General features: G+C 33.9%; 1 protein-coding gene across 1 annotated transcript in view; it reads right to left on the reverse strand.

Moving 5' to 3' along the window:
• The window catches only part of LOC132552221 (rho GTPase-activating protein 190-like), a 47,820-nt gene extending 28,572 nt beyond the window's left edge, over window positions 1–19,248 (reverse strand). The window contains exons 1-14 of the mRNA XM_060216368.1: window positions 18,846–19,248; window positions 17,369–18,047; window positions 16,393–16,608; window positions 15,684–15,980; window positions 14,693–14,845; window positions 14,031–14,136; window positions 13,173–13,296; window positions 12,352–12,553; window positions 11,513–11,677; window positions 10,251–10,547; window positions 9,562–9,752; window positions 8,864–9,056; window positions 7,680–7,885; window positions 3,282–3,365 (exon numbers count right to left, since the gene is read on the reverse strand). Of these exons, the coding sequence (XP_060072351.1) occupies window positions 3,282–3,365; window positions 7,680–7,885; window positions 8,864–9,056; window positions 9,562–9,752; window positions 10,251–10,547; window positions 11,513–11,677; window positions 12,352–12,553; window positions 13,173–13,296; window positions 14,031–14,136; window positions 14,693–14,845; window positions 15,684–15,980; window positions 16,393–16,608; window positions 17,369–18,047; window positions 18,846–19,248 (3,316 nt within the window). The remainder of the gene's footprint in view (window positions 1–3,281; window positions 3,366–7,679; window positions 7,886–8,863; window positions 9,057–9,561; window positions 9,753–10,250; window positions 10,548–11,512; window positions 11,678–12,351; window positions 12,554–13,172; window positions 13,297–14,030; window positions 14,137–14,692; window positions 14,846–15,683; window positions 15,981–16,392; window positions 16,609–17,368; window positions 18,048–18,845) is intronic.
• Between the last annotated feature and the right edge of the window lie 6,871 nt (window positions 19,249–26,119).

The raw sequence follows: 26,119 nt of genomic DNA on the forward strand, positions 1-26,119 counted from the left end.
ACATTAAATGTACCCTAACATTAACAGGTACCCCAACATTAACAGGTACCCCAACATTAACAGATACCCTTATGTTAACAGGTACCCTAACCTTAACAGGTACCATAACATTAACAGGTACCCCAACATTAACAGATACCGTAACATTAACAGATACCCCAACATTAACAGGTACCCCAACATTAACAGGTACCCCAACATTAACAGATACCGTAACATTAACAGGTACCCCAACATTAACAGATACCGTAACATTAACAGATATCCTAACATTAAAGGTACCCCAACATTAACAGGTACCACAACATTAACAGATACCCTAACATAAACAGGTACCCCAACATTAACAGATACCCTTATGTTAACAGGTACCCTAACATTTAATGTACCCTAACATTAACAGGTACCCCAACATTAACAGGTACCCCAACATTAACAGATACCGTAACATTAACAGATACCCCAACATTAACAGGTACCCCAACATTAACAGGTACCCCAACATTAACAGATACCGTAACATTAACAGGTACCCCAACATTAACAGATACCGTAACATTAACAGATATCCTAACATTAAAGGTACCCCAACATTAACAGGTACCACAACATTAACAGATACCCTAACATAAACAGGTACCCCAACATTAACAGATACCCTTATGTTAACAGGTACCCTAACATTTAATGTACCCTAACATTAACAGGTACCCCAACATTAACAGGTACCCCAACATTAACAGATACCGTAACATTAACAGATACCCCAACATTAACAGGTACCCCAACATTAACAGGTACCCCAACATTAACAGATACCGTAACATTAACAGGTACCCCAACATTAACAGATACCGTAACATTAACAGATATCCTAACATTAAAGGTACCCCAACATTAACAGGTACCGCAACATTAACAGATACCCTAACATAAACAGGTACCCCAACATTAACAGATACCCTAACATAAACAGGTACCCCAACATAAACAGGTACCCCAACATTAACAGGTACCCTAACATTAACAGGTACCATAACATTAACAGGTACCCTAACATTAACAGGCATCCTAACATTAACAGGTACCCTAACCTTAACAGGTACCATAACATTAACAGGTACCCTAACATTAACAGGTACCCTAACCTTAACAGATTCCCTAACATTAACAGGTACCATAACATTAACAGGTACCCTAACATTAACAGATACTCTGAAAAGTTAATAGACAGCTGCTGATATCTATTACACAGATTCATAAAAATCATTTTCTTGAATTTGCTTTTATTTACTGGTACTCAAATTTTGGAAATTTGACAGCATATTTTTAATACTGATAGAATTGCAAAAAATTGTTCAGCCCTATAATTGGTTAAGTTTCTATTTCTCTTCTTTTTCAAAACAATTTTCAGAAGCCTCTGTAAGAAAATGTTACATACAAGAAAGCAGTATACAAATATTTTTATGCTGTTAAAATTCATATACAGTAAAGACAAGATATCATCACTGAAATCTGAAAACACTCTGTGGACATAGATGATACCAGTATATTCTGAACAGCAGCCTATATTAGAAAGGAGAACTCTCTTTTCCCCCTCTCATACATAAATCTTTACATGCCACATAAAATTCACATAATTTATTAACACAATTAATGATATGATGATATATAGTGGATAAATGAGAGGCAAAGTTAGAAATCACACAACAGAAGAATGAACCTGATCTTATAAAAGATCTTTATGCAAATAAAAAATAATGGAAATGGCTTGATGAAGAAACTGGTAAAGAGATCCATGATGCTACAGACTTAAAGAGGTATGACTCAGTTGAAAATGGTATAGGTTAAGGTCGTGGATGTACTGACTACAATTTGTGATTGGTGTATCCTATTCATCAAGAACTAGGACAAAAAGGTAGCAAGTGTATGACAAGATATATCATAGGTGTGATTAAATCATTGAAGACATATTCATCATAAGTACATACAGGTTAAAAGGTCAAAAACTCACAACAATGTCATAGAAACAGACATCTTAAAGAGTTATCAAATGATTGTATAATGGAAAGGTCATAATTAATGGGTAGAAAGGTCACATGATTATATAATGAAAAAGTCACAGGATTATTTATAAAGGAGAATACATTTCTATTATGAAAAAGTAAAACATATGAAGGACATGACAAGAATAGACAGAAACACTGTAGACAAGGTAGACAGAAAAGGGACAAAGTGTTGATACATTTTAGTGTCTGTGTAAGATCACTGTATATGGTGCAGAGTTAAAAACATCAAGGACACGACAGATGTGTCAAGTGTAGGACGATGGTTAAAAAGAAACTGTAAACAACAAAGCAAATTTGCACCTATTAATTCAGAAAAGTCAACAGTAGTACAATGAATTATACATATTACATACCATATGCTGCAAGAGAATTTGTTATGTTAGGCATGCACTTGTCTGGTACATCATCACTAACCACATTCCAATGCACAGAGGATTAACATCATTTCTAACGGCATGGAGTTCATGTTTTCTTACATAAAATTTTGAATTTTTTTTCATTTCATTCCTTCTAATAAAATCTCCATAGATAAATCAAACTCAACTTGTACCCCTTCCCCTACAACCCCATCAAAAAGATATGTCAGAAAGTTTTTGTGTTGCAATGAAATTTGTGCAAATGAGGTATTATTATCCGATGTCATAAGACTGACTTTTCCCTCCAAAACATTTACCATTCACTCCAATACTGTATTGGACAGGCAGGCATCTCTAACCGGTTAGCTAGGTACATGCATTATCTTTTGACTACAAGGCAAGTATATATACTAGTTAACCTTGCGGTTAATGCAACAACACAAAGGCACCCAGCCACACAGCGATGCAGGGTAGGCCGCAGGTGTTAACATATTGTATAATACTGTGTCACCTCCAATCTCTCTTCTACAAAAACCTCATACAATATAAGAACCTACACTTTTTAAGTTTGCTCACTTCACATGAAACTGAGACAGGTATAAAAGTCCCATTTTCAGATTTTTTTTCAGAAGAAAGAAATTTGCATTAATTATCCATTATTAACTTTCATCAGAAGCTAAAATTTTAAGCAGATTACTTTGTAATACACCAGAAACATTTCTAATTATCACAAATTTTTCAATAGCTTTCATTTTTTATAATACCGCGTTCTACTGGATGGATTGTACCAGGATAATCTGAGGAAGAGAGATCAGCCATGACACACTCCAATGGACATTGTAATTAAAACAATCACCGTTGCCTGGATTGATTAATTTGGCATCAGAGGGGAATGTGCTCGCCTTCTTCTGTGGTCTCCGCGGTTCATTAATGGCCCAGGCTGATGGGAGGATGGGGAGAGAAAAAGACATTATCATTCAAGGCAATGTCAGGCTATAGCCCAATACATTGCTAGGTTACAGACCAATATATCCATTTATACATACTGTCATTATTACAAGTGATACCTGGTACAGAATACTTATCTCCAGCATCAACATTTCACCTTCAAATGTATAGAAATAGGGAGTAAAGAAGAGACAGAATAAAGATGGAGCCAACATTTTGTTTGGAATAAGAAATTGAGAAATTTATTGGGTGTATGTCTCAGGAATGACCTAAAGTTCATAGTCGAAGTCTTGAATTCTAACATCTTGATAATGGGATGCCAAATAAAATGGTCTACAACATCACAGAAACATTGATACATTCAACAAATACAAGATCACTGTTATATAACTTTTGGATTATCAACAACTAAATACAACACTACACTTCAGTTTAATTCAATATATATCTATACTGGAAAAACATACTAACAACATTTCTACTACTGAACAATATTTCAATTGTTTGTTAACACACCATTCGACACACTTTGATGATGTTTAGTGTCTAACCCTGCAGCAATACAAAAAGTAAAGAGATGTTTTGCCAGGTAAATCTTTCTTAATTGTGACACAAGTGATGAAGGTAACTCAGAAGTGTACAAGATTTTTCGGTGCACTTCTTGCAAACTTTTGAAGTGATGAACACTAGCTCTTCACCAAGATTTTTATCTCTTCACCAAGATTTTTATATCATATAAAAAGTACATATTTAATGATCAATGAATGTTTTTTTGACAATTAGCATTACCTTCTAAGTATATTTTTTAACGTATAGAACACTGTAACTTTTTCAAAGTAATTAAAACTTAAAGGTCAGCATATCAGTAAAACAATTAATCCCTGATAGAGGTATTCCTGTTTATGACTAAAGAAAGCAATTCTTATGGTATATGCTTAAAATGTTATGATCAGGGATGATCAGAAATTCTTTTGGGTCTACTGAGAAAAAATCTTTCTACACTATCCCAGGGCTTGAGGGCCTGTAATTTCCACTAGCTGAAGCTGAAAATTGGTAGCCCTGGGCATCAGGTAAGCTTTACACTCCTGGATAACTCCTTATAAAGTAATCTTGCTGAATTTTCTAATCAGTACATTGTGTAACAATTATTTTTGGTTTTGGAACTGAATTTTCTTAATCATCAAGGTTCTTTCTCAAATGATAACATCAAATTTTCAGCAATAAATAGGACAATCATCATTAATTAAAACTTAGTGACAAGATAGGTAGAAATTATCTAAACATTTACAATGTATGCAAGTCATAAATTATAAGTATAAAGACAACAAAAAAGATTTAATACCAATACAGAGCTCAGCTAACAACAAAGAAAGAAATATTTTTTTACAAAAAAAGAGCAGATGACAACAAAAAACAATGATATCACAGCAAGGAAAGGAAATAATATATTACTTACATCTAACGATTATTGTATATGATAAACAAGGTGTATAGTGAGCAATTTTAAGGATTTTTTATGAAGATTCTTTCAATAGTATCTAGTAACTGTAGTTACTGTCAATATATATGTATACTGCCTTTAAATCTTACATACAACACGTCATAGTGTTCACATGAATGTATGAATCTCATAAAATGAAGTATCGGATCGTGATCCCATAGTGTTGACAGGTAATTGGTATAATTCCAAAAATCTTATACTTTATTTGTAAAAGGTTCAATTTTTTTTTATACTTAAGTATATGAAATTTCTGAAGGTTAAAAGACATAGACAATAGACATACTAAGTGCCAGGAAAGCTAGCTGTATTCACTTAAAATAGAAATAATAAAGGGAGATATCTTATCACTAATAATCTAATGGCTTATATGTTACAGTAGTAACATAAGGGAGATAACTGGTTCAGAAAAAGCAATGTCAATGCTGGCACAACATCAAATACATGTACTAGTCAGTATCAACAGTGGATGCTCAACAAATTACTAGATCTAAAAAGCGCAAATCAAAAATGAAAGAAAAATAAGTAGTGATCTAACAAAAAAAACCATTACAGAAAAATAATAGTCAAAGAATGGTTCACATTGAATATGTATGTGCAGAGTCACTGAAGTGCTTAAATATGTGAAGGGAGGATGTAGGAAATAATATCTGGAATCTGCTGGAAATAAAATCTGAGGCAAAAAAGAATCTGTAAATGATGGAAGCGGAATTCTAGGATCTTCTGGACCAATCACAAAAAGCTAACAAAATAAATAATCACAGAAGCCAATAATCTATTTTTCATTCCATGATATATCCACCAATCACCTTCATCTTCTTCCTTCACTGCAAGTTTCATACTATACGACTTCCTGAACTGATAATGAGGCTCTCTGTCACTATCTGCCTGTTCCAGACTCATTGTGCTGGTGAGTTTGAGCTCTCGTTCCAGAACAGGACAAGATTTGCGATATAATTCCTTTTGAGCATCTGAATGGAGAAGATTTGGGCAGATATAGAAACTATTTTCTATCAAAAATAGAAATATCATATCCATTGAGGAGGCCATTATAGGAAGAAGTCATTTTAAAAAATCATTCAACATACTTTTCCTTTCTGTCCTGGACCAATATCTTGTGTCGTTGTCTATACACGTGAATCCATAATACTTTTGTTCCCTGATTGGTGCACATGGTTTAACTTCTCCTCGTAATGTAGGAGACTACCAAAAATATTACTACCTATGTAATCCCATCCTTAGCCATTCAAGGCCCAGTTATGTTTTATAGTGTAACCCTCAAATCTGGTCCAATGTATCTAGTTTGAAGTCTAATCTCATTGATACACTGTTACACACATAGCCTAAAACTAAGTATCTTTTCACTGTGTTGGACATGGATACAATACAATTTCAGTTCACTAGTACTGTGTAACACTGGTGCCAGGTGTAGAAGTAGAATATGGGATAGATGACGGACGAGAGATTTCAGAGACAGACAATCCTTCAATATGACACCAGAACAAAAATATTAAGTTAAACAGAAAGGAATGAAATCCATCCAAACCAATACAAATCAACAATATTGAAAGATTTATAACAAGATAAAATCATTCATGTACAATATGTATCAAAAAACTTTATCTTATACAATGTTAAAAGATAAAATCAAAATGCAAGATCTTACTAATAACATCCATATATATCATCACAAAAAAGCAGATATTTAAATTTCTTTAACATCCTAGAGGAGTATATACACGATCCAAATATGAAGAAATTTGAGAGTTTGGTTACATGATTATGAGTAGATATAACGAAGACATGATGTAACCTGTATAATATTGTTTCACCATTCTAACGTTCCCCTGATTTTATCATGCCTCCCATGCTAACAGCTAGGACTTTTTCACCATGCACAACTATCAACAGATATTGTATGAAGTGTTTATGATAGAAGCATTTAAACTCTATATAAGTCATGTGTGTACCTTTTGAGAAATTTTATAATGTTAACACTCCATTTTTTTTTTTTTTTTTAAATTAATCTACCTAGTTATTGTAATTTATTCTGAAGCTTTCTTCATTTCTACAACCAGAATGAATTTCTCTAATCTGTCAATCATTTACATTTCGCACAGGATTTATTTCTGCCCCAATACATAATGGAGAGTCACTCCCGAATTCTTTTTTTTTTTTTTTTTAATTAAACTACCTAGTTATTGTAATTTATTCTGAAGCTTTCTTCATTTCTACAACCAGAATGAATTTCTCAAATCTGTCAATCATTTACATTTCGCACAGGATTTATTTCTGCCCCAATACATAATGGAGAGTTACTCCCGAATTCCAATCCCTTGTATTTATCCATTACTTGGTTAACTCTTGATGGGATCCATGTTGTTTCGGTAACCAATATCAGTCTTCAAGGACCTATGCCATTAATGAGTGATCATCGGTGAATTTAAGGTCATTTCTAGATCAGCATATGTGAAATCATGTATTCACAAATAGGTCTGAAGAGGTAAGTTTTCAAAATAAAGTATTAGCTGAACCTAAGTGATTTACAGTACTGGAAACTATAACTTCAGCAAACAATAAGTTCTGTATTAAAAGTCTATGTAACAATGTAATTAATATACTTTAAGACAGGACCCTATACATATATTTCTTGGTTGCATTTAAGTTTTCTCTCTGTAATACTTTCAAAATTATCATGATACTGAATTCAGATACAAGCTACAATTAAATAAGGATAAAATATTCCAGTACCAAAACCAGTCCACACTACACATTCCTTTAGAAAATGAAGTACTCCTAAATTCATACCTGCATGGTATCCCTGCTGCTGACGAATCATACTGGGACGAACCAACTGTTCACCGTTTTTCAATTGGTATGGGGGTGGACATGGGCTTTCTGTACGTGGGGGCGGGGATGCCGAGGAAGGGCGCTCTGGTTCACTGTCAGATGTTGGCCCCCCGCGCAAGTTGTTAGGTTGGTCATATATAGGTTCAGACTCTTCTGTACTTTGGCTGAAAGCAAAATTAAAGTCAAACTTTATATCAAACAATAACCAGTGTATTTAACTATTTCACTTGATAGTTAATGGATCAGAATGATTTTAATTCTTTATCATACTTTAACTTTTCAAACTCGTCCAATTAACAAAATTTGCACAACCATGGACCAAGGGGAATCGAAATATGAAATCTGAGAATTTTCCATTCAGAATTGTATAAAAAAATTGCAAATATTTGCTTTGTTTTTCACTCATAAACAGCCAGAGATATTCTGAGGTGGTGGTCTTGTTGTAGTGCAGTTGGTTAGCAATAACAAGCAAACAATTGAAAATCCAAGATGGTTGTCTGGAAGCCTTTTTGCTTTTCTGAGACCCAAAATGGTCAATCCACTAACGGGATGCAAAATGCATATGAATTTGACTCATCCTGTATGTAGTGAAAATAGTGATAACAAACTGTAACTATCAAAATCCAAGATGGCCACCTGTTAGCCATTTGGTTTTAACAATTAGTCCCAAAATGACCAATTCATAACTTGGGACCAAGAGGAACATATACATGAAATTTAGGATTATTCATCTAGTAGGTCTCAAGAAACAGCAATAAGAACAATAGTTTAAAGATGGATGGACAGACAGACAATTGGATGACAAACAGCAATAAGAGTAATTGTTTGAAGACAGATGGACAGACGATTGGATGACAAACAAAACAGCAATAAGAGTAATTGTTTAATGACAGGTGGACAGACAATTTAATGCCAAACGAAAAGCACGCTGATCATGGTTGGTTGAAAATATTTTCCAAATTTCATTATGTGAAAGTATTCTATTATAGTCACATTGCTTAGACTACCGTATTTGGTCTTTAAACAAACTCAAGTTTGTTTTTTAAACACTACATAGATTTTCAGCTTTTTTTTTGAGGAATATAATGATCACATGTAGGTAATTTAAGGCCACTGATTTTCAGAACAGAGTTTTAATTTACCTGTTACTAGTACTGCTCTTGGTTGTGGGATAGATTTCAAATTGACGGGGGAGTGGGGCCGGGGGACGCTTGGGGTCAATGGAATGACAGGCTTGACCGTAAGCAGGGGGACTGCTAGGTACACTGTAGTAGGACTCGGACACAACTTCACGCTTAAACCATGCCTCCTTAAAGAATGGGATGTATATCGGAGCTGAAATACAAAGAAATTCATCTGAATCATATCAACAGTCAGTTCTAACAATGGAAGTTGAAATACAACAGGGAAATAAAAAGATAGAACAATGATGAATTTAACAATTACAATGAGTATAATCCAGATTTAGGGTTTATCAGTGGATCTGTTTAACTTCCCTAATTTAAGGAAGAATTCTATTCCATTGTTAATATCACTTAAAAACATACAAAATTGTAGCATCTACAATATCAACTTCCAAGGTGACAAGTGAAACTTAAAAGGTGCTTTCAACTCATGTGCCTTTAACACAATCATCTATTAAATTCATTCATTCAATTTTGAGCAGTTTTCTTCCTTCTTCATACAACAAAATCAGGAAAATTTTTGTTCTTGGCATTAAAAGCAAAATGAAATAAAATACTGCGTAGGTTCTTTCACACTGCTAAAATATCTTGCACACTGGTCAGGTATCTTTGATCCAAAATACATCACTGCAGACAAAATGGTCTACATTGCTTACTCTGCTGTTGGAAATTAGCAGTAGTCATCTTGAATTCCCCACCAAGAAAATCAGCCAATTGGTTGCCTTCAGAAATGAGATTTTGACTAAGCTCGTCCTTGAAGAAGATAGCTGACCCACCGCTATCTGTTACCGCTAAGATCAGAATTGGTAGCACCTGCATCTGATTTCGCAAACTTTCTGCAAATGCCCTGAAGAGAGAACAAATGGTATGACAATTCAATGAATTTCCACAAAAATAATGTAAATATTGGACTAAAGGAAGGTTGACTTTGTGATCATTTATTGAACCTTAAGTTATTGTGTCAAAACGTCTGAATATTTCCTACATCTACAAACTATATTAAAAAATATATGCAATTCATATTTCACTGTATATCCATAACAACAAGTCCATTTGTTGACAGTCTTACATCTATATATGAATGGTATATACTGGTATTTTTCCTGTATGTAGGTAATTTCTATATACAGATGTACATGATTCACAGGCAGATTGAAATTAATATTACCATCTGTCATGATTTCATTTCTCAGTCGGAGATAATCTGAGATTTTCACATTTTTTTTTCATTCAGTCTGAGTGGTTCCAGTTAAGCTCATTTAAATAATTTTCGAGACTGAAATAAGCGTAAAAAGGAGAAAGAATCCAGAATTTGAGCAAAAAACTTTTGAAAGCCACTACTTACTTCATTGTTGCATAAGATGCCTTTCTTTTAGTGGAAAATACTAATATGAAGCCATGGAACATGTGGTAGTCTTCATCATCCTTAAACATTTTGGACACAAAGTTGTGATAGGAAGAGATACATATCTCAATCTTCTGTTTGGAAAAATCTGGACTGTTGTCAACATTGGTCTCCATGTTAATGGTAAACATAGAGCTTTGTGGATCAATGTCAATCTGGGTGGGGTTACTGTTCAGCAGGGGCCCAAGGGGGATCTCACAATGGAATGGGTCACCACACATCAGACACATCCCAATCCTTTCAATAAAAACAATACATATACAAGTGAATTAGAGCTACAAGGGCATAAAGTGGATTATAGTGTTTTTATCAAATAACATTTGTTTAAAGATACATTGAAGAACAATATTCATGGATGGACAGAAAAATCAGACTTGTGTGTATTTCTCGATAAATATAGTAATAGTAGTAATAAGATATTCAACAATCAGTGTTTTTTTTTTTCTTGATTTCACAGCAGTTTGTAGCATCATTATTGGAAAAATACAGTAGGATTATCTGAAAAATTGGGAGGAAGGAAGGGGGTGGGGTGGGGGAGAAATAACACACAATTTGGCTAATAGAAAAAGACTTTTTTCAGCTGTAAGTCAAGGCAAAAACTGAAAATATACTACACTGATTTGGTCATAACCTTACTGAATGAATATTGACCCCAGACTGGAGTTAAGATACAGGTTAATAGATAATCTGTGTTGACCCCAGACTGGAGTTAAGATACAGGTTAATAGATAATCTGTGTTGGAGCAATAAACAAGGCCTTAATACACCTATATATGTATTTGAATTGACCGAATGTGAAATCATATAGCTCAAATTGTCAAGACTTTAAGATTTTTTTTAATATATATATATTTTTCTTCTACACAAATTCAATCTAGATCTTGACTGGATTTTCAAGCTTTGTTATGAAGACTATAGTTATTGTCCAACCTTATATAAAGGACATTTATAGTAACATTAGTGTTGAAGTGCTTTCCTATGATAATTACAAAACCTGTTTTATAAAATTTCAAATATTTATAAATGATAGTTAAAAAGGAAAAGATCACCTTAAATATCACCATTTTCATGTCACTTAATTTCCCTTACAACAAATTTAATTCGAGATTCCAATTAATTTTATATTCAATCATTAAAAGTTATCTGTCTAAATTAGAAAGAAACTAGACAACTAATAGATTTCAACATAACATCAGACTTACCGTAGGTCAGGCTCTAGGTCCTCAGAGCATGGACGGGATAAACTACCCTGCCCTGAGCCACGAACCACCATTATCAGCGACTCCTCTATCTGTACAGGTGAAAATCTCAAACCATGATCTTCTATGTCATCTTCAGCTGGAATGTCTTTAAACTCACATCGCAAACTGAAACAACAAATAATAAAAAGATGAAAAATTTAGAAATTTCTACACCAAAGAAGAAACTTTTGTTTCCATTCTAAAAGGCAACATTTTCTTTCTTTTTGATGAAGAATCTACTGTATAATATAATAGCAACTGAAATTGTAAACTTTAAAGTGCTGTTTAATTCATTCCTGGCTCTATCATTTCTAATTCTAAATTTGTGTTAAAATGATATATTCACTTAGGTGTCTTTTGTCTAACCTATCAAATAATTATGTATATAAAAATTTATACTTTTTTCCTGATAGTCTGATAATTTGATTTTCTCAACTTAAGAATTTTACACTATTGACTAAAATACCTAAGTCAGTAAGTGACATTTTTGTACATATTTCTTTACTTATTTGTTTGAAATCTGACCTTTAATATACAAATAGTAATTATTATATACACAATAGAGATCAGACAGGCAGTCATTCAGCAGGAGGTCAGCTGATTAAATAGCATGCTTAGTCAAAAAACCATGTTGTAAATAAACTAATCATACAACCAGTGACAGAAAGTGCAAAAATGTAACATAATATTTTCAACACCACTAAGAGAGGTCACATACTGCTAAATCATATCATACAGTCATAGAGATGTACTGAGATAATATGAATTATAACACTGTTAACTGATAAAAGTGCCCTGACCTGCGTGCCAGCTCCTGTCCCCTGTGAGAGAGAATGATATGCTCCTTCTCTGTCAGGTCAGGATTAAAGGCATGTAGAATGATGATCGGTACACCATGTAATGTTTGGTTTTCATCACGCTGCAGATCTTCCAGCAATGTTGTCTCCAAGCTAGATCGCACATATTCCAGGGACTCTCGTGAATTATACACACAAAGACACCCTACAAAATCATTACATAAGTATTCTACAATCAGAAATGAAATCAAATTAAATTGCTTGTATAACAATTCTTACCAAATTAAATTGATTGTATAACAATTCTAACCAAGTTAAATTGCTTGTATAACAATTCTAACCAAGTTAAATTGCTGGTATAACAATTCTAACCAAGTTAACTTGCTTGTATAACAATTCTAACTAAGTTAAATTGTTTATATAACAATTCTTACCAGTTTAAATTGATTGTATAACAATTCTAACCAAGTTAAATTGCTTATATAACAATTCTTACCAGTTTAAATTGATTGTATAACAATTCTAACCAAGTTAAATTGCTTATATAACAATTCTTACCAGTTTAAATTGATTGTATAACAATTCTAACCAAGTTAAAAATTCTATTACCAAAGAAGCATGTACTAGTTCAGCACAGAAGATTGCTTGACCCAATTGTAAGTGTTATCAAATATGTGAATGATTAAAACGAATTAAAGACATGTCAAAGTTGTTTAAAAAAACAGATTTCAGAGAAAAATTAAAAAAAAGAAACCTCAATGATATATCCCAGAATTAAAGTGGAAAAAATTCATATTAAAGTCAGTGATAAGTCACGTACTTACCATGTGGTATAAAATTTGCAGTAGCAAATGAATTGTATTCTAATCTAACATCCTCTTCTATTGGTCTATAATCTAAACTATACACAGCACTTCGATAAGGAAACATATCTTGATTGCACATATTCTGAAAAGATAAAGAATCAATGTATAAAAATAGGATGTAATGTTAAAGGCCATTTTGTTAACTATACATCTCCCATCTTTAGGATGATACCTTAGTCATGCCCAATGTTGAGATTTGTGTAAACATAGTGGTAAAGACTTGCGTGAATGTATAATTGTTCATGGGTACTAGATCATGGTAAGAGATGTTGTGTATGAAATTGGGTTGAAATACAAATATTTTAATGTAAGTTATTGAAATAAAAAAAAACAATCAAAATTGGACAGTTGTTGACCCTAATATGTGATATATCACATCAAACTAAACTGATGTGTACGACTGACAATTAAGTCTAGATGTGTAATAAAATCTAGTCAAGTTTTGCAAGAAAGAAAATAATATGTTAAAACCAATTAGTCTTGTAAATTTAGCAACAACAGTTCTTCACCACATTTCATTTTTATGTCAAGGATTTCAATTTTCATATTCTGATTTTTCTTTGGATTCTACGCTGGTTGAGCTTTTTCTAAATGTTTTCAGCTAACCAATATTTCTTTACACAGAGGTCATACACCAAGATTTCTTTACACAGGATAAACTTACCAAGATTTCACTTACCAAGATTTCTTTACACAGTGTCACTTATCAAAATTTTCATTACACAGGGTTCACTTACCAAGATTTCCTTAAACTGGGAGTTTTCATTACACAGGGTCCACTTACCCATATGTTATTAAATGTATGACTGAACTTACCCGGATTTCTTTACATAGTTCTTCAGCTAGACCAGCCTTGCCTAGCAGCACCAAATTTAGGGCCTTCATTGAGCCCTCACCTTCAGATATAGAGGGCGGCTCAGATCTGGGGATACAAAGTCTTAATAAGCATGACTAAATCTAATATGAAACAGGCTATATAAAATAAAAACTTTGAAACCATCCAATATGAAACAGGCTATAAAACGTCACAACTACCATACCTTCTAATAAATATAAGAAACAGGATATATAGCTATAACTATGATACCATTTAATATTAAACTGGCTTATACGTGTCTACCATACAAATTCCTTGTACAGGTATCTATGTTTGACAAAAATTTATACAGGACAGTCCACATTTTCCTATGAACAGTTGTTCAGTGGTTTCCATTTTGTGAAATTTTCAATTAAACTAGGAAAATACCCACATATTTCTTTAAACAATGGGATGACATCATCAGGAAGACACTCTGAGGCCTTCCTTTGATGATAAAGAACAACTTCTGTTGACTGAAGGTCAATGAATTATGATGATCTGATGGAAACAATCATTGACTGAAGAGTAACAAAAGCCTACACAGACAGAAGATCCTTTTAGAAGTGTTTTTTTGCCCTTGAAAAATCATAAATATGAAAGTTGATAAAATTGACCTCACCTGAAAATGCGTCCCTCAAAGATATTTTGTAATTTTACTTCTGCACATGTATGTTGGAAGTAGCACCTGTCTCGTGATGGACACTCCATAAACCCTAGCAGATTAAGGAGGATTGCCGTCCTTTCCTCGTTCAGGCGATCCATCACACGATATCTAGAGTGTACAATAGGATTCTGATGATTGCATGTATCAATTCTACTTACAGAAAGTAATTGGGAGCAAGTAAAATGATATATTTTAACATAAAACAGTGAAGTCGTGTCACCACTAAAGTCTGTGATCAAGCTTACAGGGGTCTGTTAAATGAAAAGCTAAGTATTTCTTCCTAATCTAACAGTAATAACAAAGTCTGAATTAATTTACTTCTGTTAAGTTTGAACGACTATTGTAAAATGAAACCTCCATTTAAGCCCTGTACTTACTCCCATTCCAAGCTGCTAATTTGATCATGAAAGGTAAGCTTGTCGTAGGGTGTTTGAAGGTAAGCTTGTCATAGGATGTTTGAAGGCAAGCTTGTTGTAGGGTGTTTGAGGCTGAGAAGTCTCATAATTTTCACAATTTTACTTCAATTAGGAAAGTAAATTGCACACTAAGGCTTACAGTAGGATCATCACACTAATTTCAGGTCACCACATTGCCCTGCAGTCACCAGGCCAACATTAAGATCACCACCTTGATCTTTGGTAAACCACTGGCCTAAGGTTATTGATAAAGATACTGTAGTTATAAATGTAAGCCTTATTGATCCAGCCACTAGTATTCTGGTTTTCACAACAAAAACAAGGTATTTTCAATAAAATTTTCTTTCCTATTCCAATACGTATAGATATCAATAAGCTTGTTGCTCAAAAATCTGAGTATTCATACATGTATCAATAATGCATTGCACTGTCATCTCACAATCTGGACGCTAATAGCTGCGGTTGAAGGTGGCAGGATTACAGACATTTGATTATGTTGTTCTATAAACTAAGACGTCTTTAACACTTACCGAGGGTCATCCTCTATATACTTGGTAATGGTACGGATGTCTTCCTGTGTGATCGTATTAGGTGTATTCGACATGTGAATGAATATCTCCAGCTTCTCCCAAAGCAGTTCCTGAAAATCCTGACGGGCAGCGGTTTTAAGGTCATGCTGGTGTGCATCATACACCTGTTCACGTTCATACGGTTTGAGATCAATGTAACAGTCTCTGCCCAAAAATGAAAGGTATGTCTCTTCCAATGACTTTCCAGGCGACACTTCTGGAGTCTCCTCCAATAATTTTTTAAACTGTCTCTTCAACCTTTAGCAAAAATAGCATGAGATTTTACTGACAATAAGTTCATTCAATATGATTACAATATAATGAACTGCAAAGGAGAGGATGTTTAGATATAGGAATGAAGCTTCTGATGAATGTAATAATAATCAGCCAGGAAACAGCAGTATTGGCAATGGTCTGATGAAAATGAGAATTTTAAACAATCTTTTTAAATCAGAAATTTGCCATATTTACAACAAAAAAAAGTACTATGAAACCCAAATCAATGCTGATTTTACATAAATTCTCAACTGCCTAATTAATATCATATACAACATAAAATAATTGTTTTTCTTAGTTAATTTTTTGGAACTAATATATTATGTAGATGTGTTCCTTGTCCAAGACACTACACCACATTCACAGTACATACTGAAGTTTCCTGTGTACATACTGAAGTTTCCTGTGTTGGGCTTGCAGGGCGTTGAAATGATTGCGGAAGCACGTCTCAGCATCACAGGAGGACAGGAGATCAAATGGGATGCGTGTCTCCTGATAGTTATCAACAAAATGAGGAGTCGTTTTCCAACTGTCATTCTCATAGCATACCTCCACAAAATACTCTTCAAAATCTGGGTGTTGTCGGATCATCCGTTGACAGGAAGTCCAACTGAAATATGATATCAATTCTCAACAAATTAAGTATTGTAAGAACACATATTTAGGGTATTATGTAATGGAATCATATTTCTTACCATACAGCAGTGAGACAAATTCAAGGAAAAATATTCAGCACTTTCTATTTATCTTCCATTTACAAATTATCTCTTGATACAATTTGCAGGAGTGAGCTTATTGTACAATAGTATATTGAAAAAGTCTTTGATGGATTGTTGACCCAAACACTTGGCTGCTTGTCCCTAACACCTGACTGCTTGTCCCTAACACTTGATTGCTTGCCCCTAACACTTGGCTGCTTGCCCCCAAAACTTGACTGCTTGCCCCTAACACTTGACTGCTTGCCCCCAACACTTGGCTGCTTGCCCCCAACACTTAACTGCTTGCCCCGAACACTTGACTGCTTGCCCCTAACACTTGACTGCTTGCCCCTAACACCTGACTGCTTGTCCTTGACACCTGACTGCCTGCCCCTAATACTTGGCTGCTTGTCCCTCACGCTTGACTGCTTGCCCCAAACACTTGACCTCTAGTCCCTAACATTTGGCTACTTGCCACGAACACTTGACTGCTTGCCCTTAACATTTGAATGAATGCCTCTTACTCTTGACTGTTTGTCCTAACACTTGACTTCCAGCCCCCCTACACTTGACTTCTTGTCCCAAACCTTTGTCTGGAACATACATCTATGACCCAAAGACATTTAACTGATGCCCCTGAACCCTGTTATTTGTCAGGCTAGAACCTCTGACCTTTCCGTGATGGTGTTGAGGTCTGGGAGGAAGTGCTGGAGGACATCAGGTAATTGTTGGAGATAGTGACTCTCTCGTCTGCGTATTTGATCATCACACAGGTGTTTAATATGTAGTCTGAACAGTTTACGTGCAGATTCAGTTCCAAAATGCTCAATATAATGTAAAAAGTCTGATTCCTTTTCTAACTTCTTGCGTGACGGTGCCCATACAGCCTTTGGGTCACCAATGTTGTTGCGAAGCAGGCTACAATAGGCCTCTGTTGCCACATCTAGTAATTCCTTCCGCTGTCGAACAGCTTCGGAGAATTGAACAATTTTTGGTCTTGTTTTAGTTTTGTCGATCATATGAGCAAGTGTCAAAAAAGCCTGCTCTACATTGACATTTTCGTGTGCCGACGTCCCCACAAGAGGAATATTATTCTTGTACTCGCGTTTTGACAAAAGACGTTCCACTTCTTTTACATAACGATCATTTGCCTCATCTGTTTTTGTTGTCACCATCACAACAGGTTTCTTTGTTTTTATTGCACCATTTAATAACAATGTCACAAACTCTACTTGTTGTTCTAGAGTCCGTTGTTGAATTTGACTAACATCGAAACAACATATAAAACCATCAATATTCAGTTTGCCCTCTGGCATTAGTTTCTGCTCATAAGCACTGTCTGTTTCCATGCCTATAAAGAGAAAAAAGAATATCATTATATATATTTATGCATATACCAGCTTTCATAAATCCTTACTCATCTTTCTACATATGACTACTGCACGGTCAAGGTCAGTCAAAACAAAATTTTATAACCACCCTGGGGCACTATATCATTTCCCAATGGACAGCTGTTATTCTAGAAAGAAAATCCCCAGATGCTTCTCAATGGAGTTAATTATTGATTTTAAAACCAATAAATATTCTAGAACTAATTATGTAATATCAATCAAATTTGAAGTATTGTCTTGAAATCAGTTCACTGGAAGATTACAGTAATTATACAGCTTCTGGCAGTGATCCATTCAACCTAGGATGTATATAATGTAACTCAGGCAGCTTATACAAGGTAAGGGTGTTATGTCACATCAGCATCAGGTAAACATTCTACATTCTGATGTCTTTATCTTCCATGAGTCTGTGTTATAATACATTTACCCATACATCTTTACTTTGTATAAGCATATTCACTGAATGATAGACATTTACAATATATCAATGGAGTCCCCATATTCTGGGTATGGTGAATCAATAATCAGACTTCAGGGCAAGTTTAATCATAAATGTATATCTAATTTACATTGATGTGTTATAACTTGGAAGTTTTTTTCATCCTCCCACTCGGAGTGTTGGACCTTAACACCACAATTTATCATTTGATGTAATGTTCCCGGAAAAATAATAGTCCAACAGGGAAGAATTTTCTGGAGAGTAAGGATTTTACAGGACTCCACTTTTAACAATTTTGCTGGGTATTTTTTTACCATACCTAGTTGGTCTTTACATATATACATCAGCTTCTCAGCAGACTGAACCTTAGTGGCCACACAACGTTTGTAGTAGGGGTCAGTCCGACCCGTCTTGAATGGCTGGAACGATACATCATCAATGAACTCGCTCTGTTCTATGACATTGAAAACAAAATTGTTGCCGTCATCAGTCTTTGTGACCTCGCCCCAGTAAAGGAAGTGGTCATTATTAATAACGCGTCCAGCAAAGTCACTTTGACTTAGTACAGAGATGTGGTCCGAGAAGTACTTGTCTGCTACGTAAGAGATGAACCTGTTACAAAGACATGATTTGCCAACACCAACAGGACCTTTGTCTCTTTCTGTACCCGACAGTCCGATCACACTGATGTTAAAAGTTCGATCCTCGCCTTTTTTCGCCATTTTGGGTAGTGATTGGTCAAAACACAATTAACGCTGCTGATTAGTGTAATCAAATCCTTTGCACTTTTAATTTAGAATAGACATGTTGCAATCTTATAAGCAAGTGCACTGGGGGTCAAATGTCACAAGTGTATGGCATACTAGCCATGTCCTGGCTGGGACCCATAACTGCCATGATGGTCATTTGGTGCACTCTATCCCAGCACCACCAAACACAGATCACCCCATGGTGACACATTAGGTAGTGACGATTTCTGTGTTTTAAATGCTAACAAATTGACCAATCAAATGTACCATTAAATACTCTTCCAAATTACTACAGTAATACTGCTGCTGTTTCGACAGCCAGCTCCCTACATCTCACGTGTTACTCTTAGAATCCATACTATGGACATGTTTTGGAGCCATATACAAGACTATATCACATCAGTTATGATACACTCGCCACCTCCTTCCACAACAGTTCAACACCTCCTTAAAACCTCCAGTTTCCCGTTATCACACACTGGTAGACCCATTTTTGTATCTGAAACAACAAGTGAAACAGCAATAAACAAAGATTCAAAGATTGTAAATGACATATCAGATATGATAAAAGACAGCAAAGAAAAATCTCTTGAAAGGAAACAATTCTTACAGCACCATACATCCAATTAGTGCCTCACAAGTATACTGTTGTATACCTTGTAAAACATTGTAGAATCTACACATATGCTGTTTCTGTATAAAATGTTGAACTGCCCGGACCTACATCAATGGACAATTTTCTGAGACTGACTATGATAAGTATCATGATACTTTTTATATCATGTTTCCTTTCTTCATGTGTATCTACAAAATCCATATAGAGCCAAATAAAGGCATCAAGCATTAAGTGGATACTATCATAATGGATTTTTTAAAAATTAAAATCAGAAAGAATTTTATCATAAGCATTTTTCTTTCTTATGTTTTCTGAAATCCTTGAAGGTGCCCCTTCCTTATCTGACACAATGAAATAAAATTGAGGTCAGAGTAAAAAATGCAAGACTTTCATTGACAACTACAACAAGAGTATTTATTACGCCAAATACAATATGTTGTCCCTGTTTGGTAGATTAGTGGTGTGGTGTATAACAGTGTTGTGGTAGTGGAATGTGGTGTGGGAGGAAGAACTCCGTGCTATACAACAACATCATGTTACATTGAATCACAATGTATCTGTCAAGTACTCACTTATAACTGCTTCCTTGTTCAGAAAAGTGAGCGTTTCCTTATCATATTCAATGATGATCAGTCAGAAAAAGAACACAGTTTTTTTTAACATTTATAGAGCAGTGATTTGGATTATATACTTTTGGGGTAAAAAATATGACAACAAAACTCATACACATAATTGTCATCAAAGACAAGGCAACTTTCTGAAGATGGTGTAGTATGTAATGTTATTAGAGTGATTTTTACATTGAATATATACATACATATATAGGTATACATCTATATTACAAATGTATCTTTGGCTATATTTTTCTTTTAAATAGAATTTTTTTTTATGGATATGAAACTCAAATAAAAACAGAACCACAGGCTGTTCCTTTGTGTTTGGGATTTTACCACTTTATTGGAGTAAGGGGGTGTCAAACACATGGTAAACGAAAGGTTAAGGACAAAGTTTAAACAGAAAGTGTAGTTATAAATGCACAAAGGACTTGACATACAACAGTATTAAGTTGTTTCTGACACATTGGGCTAAGGGAACCAAATGAAGGGAAAGAATGAGTTGTGATACTGACAGTTAACCTATTCCAATCTTACATGTACCTACATGATACATTCTGTATATGCTTGAATGACTAGAAAGCTAGACGTAGTTTAGTCTTTATTGAGAAACACCAGCTGGCCAGTGAATATTACATAGTCTATATAATTTTAAACATGCAGTTAAATCACACACAATAGAATATTCATCTTGTTAATCATTATCTATGTATATTGTTATCACTATCTACTAAATCAGTACACATGGTTTACTAAGTTTCATAAGGATACATATATAACATTACGAGCCAATCCTCACTTATGTAACAATAAGCAAATACCTTGTAATAAGCCCGCCCATGTATCACCAATGTTATTGTCCTAGCTGTTTTATGTCTGATGTGTTTGCCCACTGGGTTTTTGTAGGATAACTACGGTATATTACAGGGTAAATGTGTTATACCTAACCAGCAAGCCTCTTATCTACTGACTGAACAACATAGTGGAAGTATTTATCAATGAAACACTAGATCTGTTGACTAAAAAAACACATAGAGAAATGTATATAATTTTGTCAATAGTGTATCACGGAATCTGTAACACACTGTTAGCATTATATATCTGTACAATATACCAAGTCTAAAAGGAGACCAATCACTTCTGCATAAACCTGACATGGAAAATAAAGCTCCTTAACCAAAAAATTTCAATGAAATTTTCATATTTTTTTTCTAAGAAAAATTTCGTCAGTTGTCCAATCTGTTTTATATTTAATATAGATCTTTTCTTTAATAAAATCACTGGAAATAATCAATACATCTATCAGAAAATAGTATTATTGATAACAAAGCAAAACATGAGGAAGTTTTAAAAGATTTTGTTAAAGATAAGCAAAAAAATATAGTACTTGTAATAAACAAAATCTTAAAATAGGGTACCTTCCCAACTAATTAAACATCTTTATGTTAAATATATGCCAATATACGTTATTTTGGATACACCATGTTTAGATGAAAGTCTGAATATCAAAACTTCCTCTTCATTTGTTGCCTGATATATAAAACCCAGTATTAATCACAGAATATATTAATTAAGATCAATGGTATACAATGTAAAGACATTTCCCTACAATGTTAAATATACCTGAACATACCTTACTGTTATAATATTGTTCAATCATTGTGTTGTTTTGATATATTTTTCAATGACACAGGAAGTCAACGTTCTAATACAAACTCTGTACTGTATTCTTTATATAAATATATATATATCAATGTACCATACTGAAGGCATATATCAACAATATACAAGTATTCATGAATGAAACTTGTCTGTGAACTAACATACAATAGACCATGTATACACCTGTACAATGTATGAATGAAACAATTACTATAGTATGTGTATATACCTGTGTGAATGAAACACCAACACAAAGCGTGCAATCTGTTGACAAAGTGTCAATGAGCATTATATCTCCTTGATTGTTAATGTGTATAGATGTATTCATGAATGAATGAATAATGTCATCTATAAATGCCTTTAAGTAGGATTCAGTGTTTATTATTTTTTTATTATTTCTTTTTGCTATGTTACGGTCAAAAAGTCCCAATTTAAGAAAATATCAGCATTATTTTGCCAAGTTTATAAAAAAAATCGCTATTATTATTTCCACCTTATTACAGTAAATGAAACAAAATGTTTTACATCAATGAACACTAACACAAAGACCCCATGAATGAAACAATACTACATAGCCTTGTCTAATATACCTGTACATGAATGTATTCATGGAGCAGCAAACCTACCTATTGATCATAACTGTATGCTGTATGAATAAACATGAGTGTATGTGTTACAAACTCTTAAATCATTATAAATTCATATTTTATATAGGTTATCAGATCAATAAAACATAAAATCCTACAATAGCAACCCCCCCCCCACCACTCATACTTTCTTCAGAATCATTTTTTGTGTACCTTCTCCTGTGAGGGTAACTGTATTATTCACTAGGTTCAGCTTTAACGTTCCCCTAAATACTTATGATGATTTCATGAACCACCTAATAGATCTAATAGATAATAGTACATCAATATCACACTAACAAACCTCCTGTTAATGTGCTATACCATATATCCATTATATATGCATCTAGGAGTAGATATTAATCCTTTATTTATCATAACCTATGTCCTCAGGAGTATTTTTCACATAAACTTTTATTTATTTAAACATTATGTCAAAATACACACAGCAGGCCTTCAAAACAGTCTGATTCCGCATTTTTTTTTTGTATATTGATTAATTGCGGCAACGGTTTGTTGACTTCCACATACACTGTGTTATCTGTTATGTATCAATGAATCACCAGATGGCCAATAAATACCGTAAACTGTCTTCACTAGTTTTTGTTCCACATTAACATTTTATTTTGACAAAGAAAAACTGAAATGAATTAAACATGTACAGATCTGTATCAATGTTGAGATTGTATTGTTGGCTTCAGTATGCTGAAGTATTGTTGAATACGAATCAATACAAAATGGATTTAATGGCAAGAGGCAGCGTGGAACAAGACTCTGATATGCTTCAGTGATTATAAACTACCCAGTACAAAAAAAACCTAAATGCAAGTTAAGAGACGTATATTTACCCAGGTATATTTTTATGTAACATTTATTCCTACACATGTCAAACTTATACATAAAGATTGCTGAGAAAAGCAGTCTTTATAGACAGGTGGCATTTATAGTGAGCTATTATTACTATGAATTGTTTTACATCAAGACCAGAACAACTCGCCATAATATATAGGGAATTGAATGTATCTATTTTTTGTCATGCTCCTGTAGGTTAAAACATATTTTGTTTTCTCCTGCTTCTTCTCCTGTAAAAAATTCAAATGTGAAATATGTGAATGCATCCAAAAAAGCATGTACCTTGATTTGAAGCAAGAAAAAAGACCTATATAGAAAGAAACACATGTTTATATATACAGAAGACATAAGAGAAGAGCTATATGTAGAACTGACACAAGAAAGTCTGTAAGATCATACAAAATTATGATGATGAGATATGCAGGGTTAGTCAACCAATATAGCTACTACGTATAGACGCCAGCATAGGTCAATGTATAGAGATATGACACAGAGACATCAACATAGGTCAATGTACAGAGATAAGACACAGAAACACTAGCATAAGTCAATGTATAGAGATAAGACATACAGAGACACTAGCATAAGTCAATGTATAGAGATAAGACACACAGAGACATTAGCATAAGTCAATGTATAGAGATATGACACATAGAGACACTAGCGTAAGTCAATGTACAGAGATAAGACACACAGAGACACTAGCATAAGTCAATGTACAGAGATAAGACACACAGAGACATTAGTATAAGTCAATGTACAGAGATAAGACACACAGAGACACTATTATAAGACAATGTACAGAGGTAAGACAGACATACTAGCAAAGGTCTATGTATATGGATAAGTCACACAGAGACACAGATATATTAGTGGAAGTATAATCATAGAGACACAACTAAATTTTACAAAAGACAAGTATAAATTGTATTGAGATACAGAGACATCTGTTACAGTAAATGTGACACATGTGCATTTTACAAAGAGACAGGTATAATTATATAGAGAGACACCAGTGCAGGTATAACTGTAGAGACACATGTACATTTTACAAAGAGACATAGGTATAACTATAGAGTCGGTAAAAATCAATATGTGTACCCTGCATGTTGTGTCACAGACTCAGTGCCAATACACTACTGGGCAGACACTCATAGGTCACACATTCTCCTTGCACACGCTCGATGACGAGAACAAAAGCAGTGTGCTGGAATGATAATGTCGGGCAGCATATTATGATCAGTGTGATTATATGGGGGACTAACAGGATACTTACTTTAATCCTATCGTTATATATACTATTATTAAATACTTGAGGCTAGTTGGACTTTTATCATTACCAACAGAGGATAAGTGGTGTGAGGTGTTTCTCCTCAACAGTCTCTACATGTTTTAATAACATTATATGCATGTACATGATTGGTGTGATTTTCCCTTAAAAAGCTCATAACAGCAAACTATTAGGAGGCTACAAATTGATGATGATCTCACATACTTCGAGATTTATATCATGATCTCCCAATGGCAGATATAGAGCAACGAGAACTTATGAATGACATTGAAATGTGTGTTTTCTTCATCGTTTTTCCCCTCACAAAAAATGCATTTGCAATTACATTTAGTTCATGTTAGAAAAAGGATTCAATGTTTTAACACAAAGAACAACTGGGTTTAAACAGTAAATGTATATAAAATATATATAGAACACACATTGCACACAACATAAATTGTAATAATAATATCTGATTCTATAGTAATGGGAAAAAGTGTGCAATGACAAAGAGCATGACAGTTTACTATTGTTTCCACTTCACAATTTCACAGACTGAATGAAATCTGATAGATTAATAGAATGATGACCGTTTAAGACATCTAGATTGATTTTATATAGACAATGAATTCAATCTGACGACCATTTAATAGCAAATACATTGTATTTCACTTTCAGTTTTATTTCAAAATATCAACATGTGTATCTAATTAAGTCATATTTTTCCCTATCTGTTAATCTATTGCAAGAACTTAGAGAAAATTTTTAAGCCATGTGTGTTATCTGAGGAAATGTGCAAAACACTGACATTGCTTGGTCAACATGGCGCCAAAATGATGACATTCTATTCTCTCGTGATCCTACAATGTATCTTCATTCCAGTGAATACAATCTAAATTAGGTAACAATGAGTTAATGGAAGGCCAAAATGCAAAATGTAAACTGTACAATGACGTCATATATATGATATTATCACTAATCTAATTCCGTGTATATAGATCCCCATAACAAGCACACATGACAATTGTAACCTTTACTATATAAATAACCTATGAATCATACACTTGGCTTTTGTTATTCAAACCAGTAAATGATGTCAACAATTCAGTCTAGATCATGACGACACTGAAGAATACTATTTTTATCAAAAATTCAATATTTTGTCATTGCTAATCTGTTGATTCTGTTTAACGCTTCACCTCCT

The sequence above is a fragment of the Ylistrum balloti genome, unplaced genomic scaffold (genome assembly GCF_031769215.1).
Source record: "Ylistrum balloti isolate Yb309-2 unplaced genomic scaffold, AGI_CSIRO_Ybal_v1 Utg370242, whole genome shotgun sequence".
Taxonomy (NCBI): domain Eukaryota; kingdom Metazoa; phylum Mollusca; class Bivalvia; order Pectinida; family Pectinidae; genus Ylistrum; species Ylistrum balloti.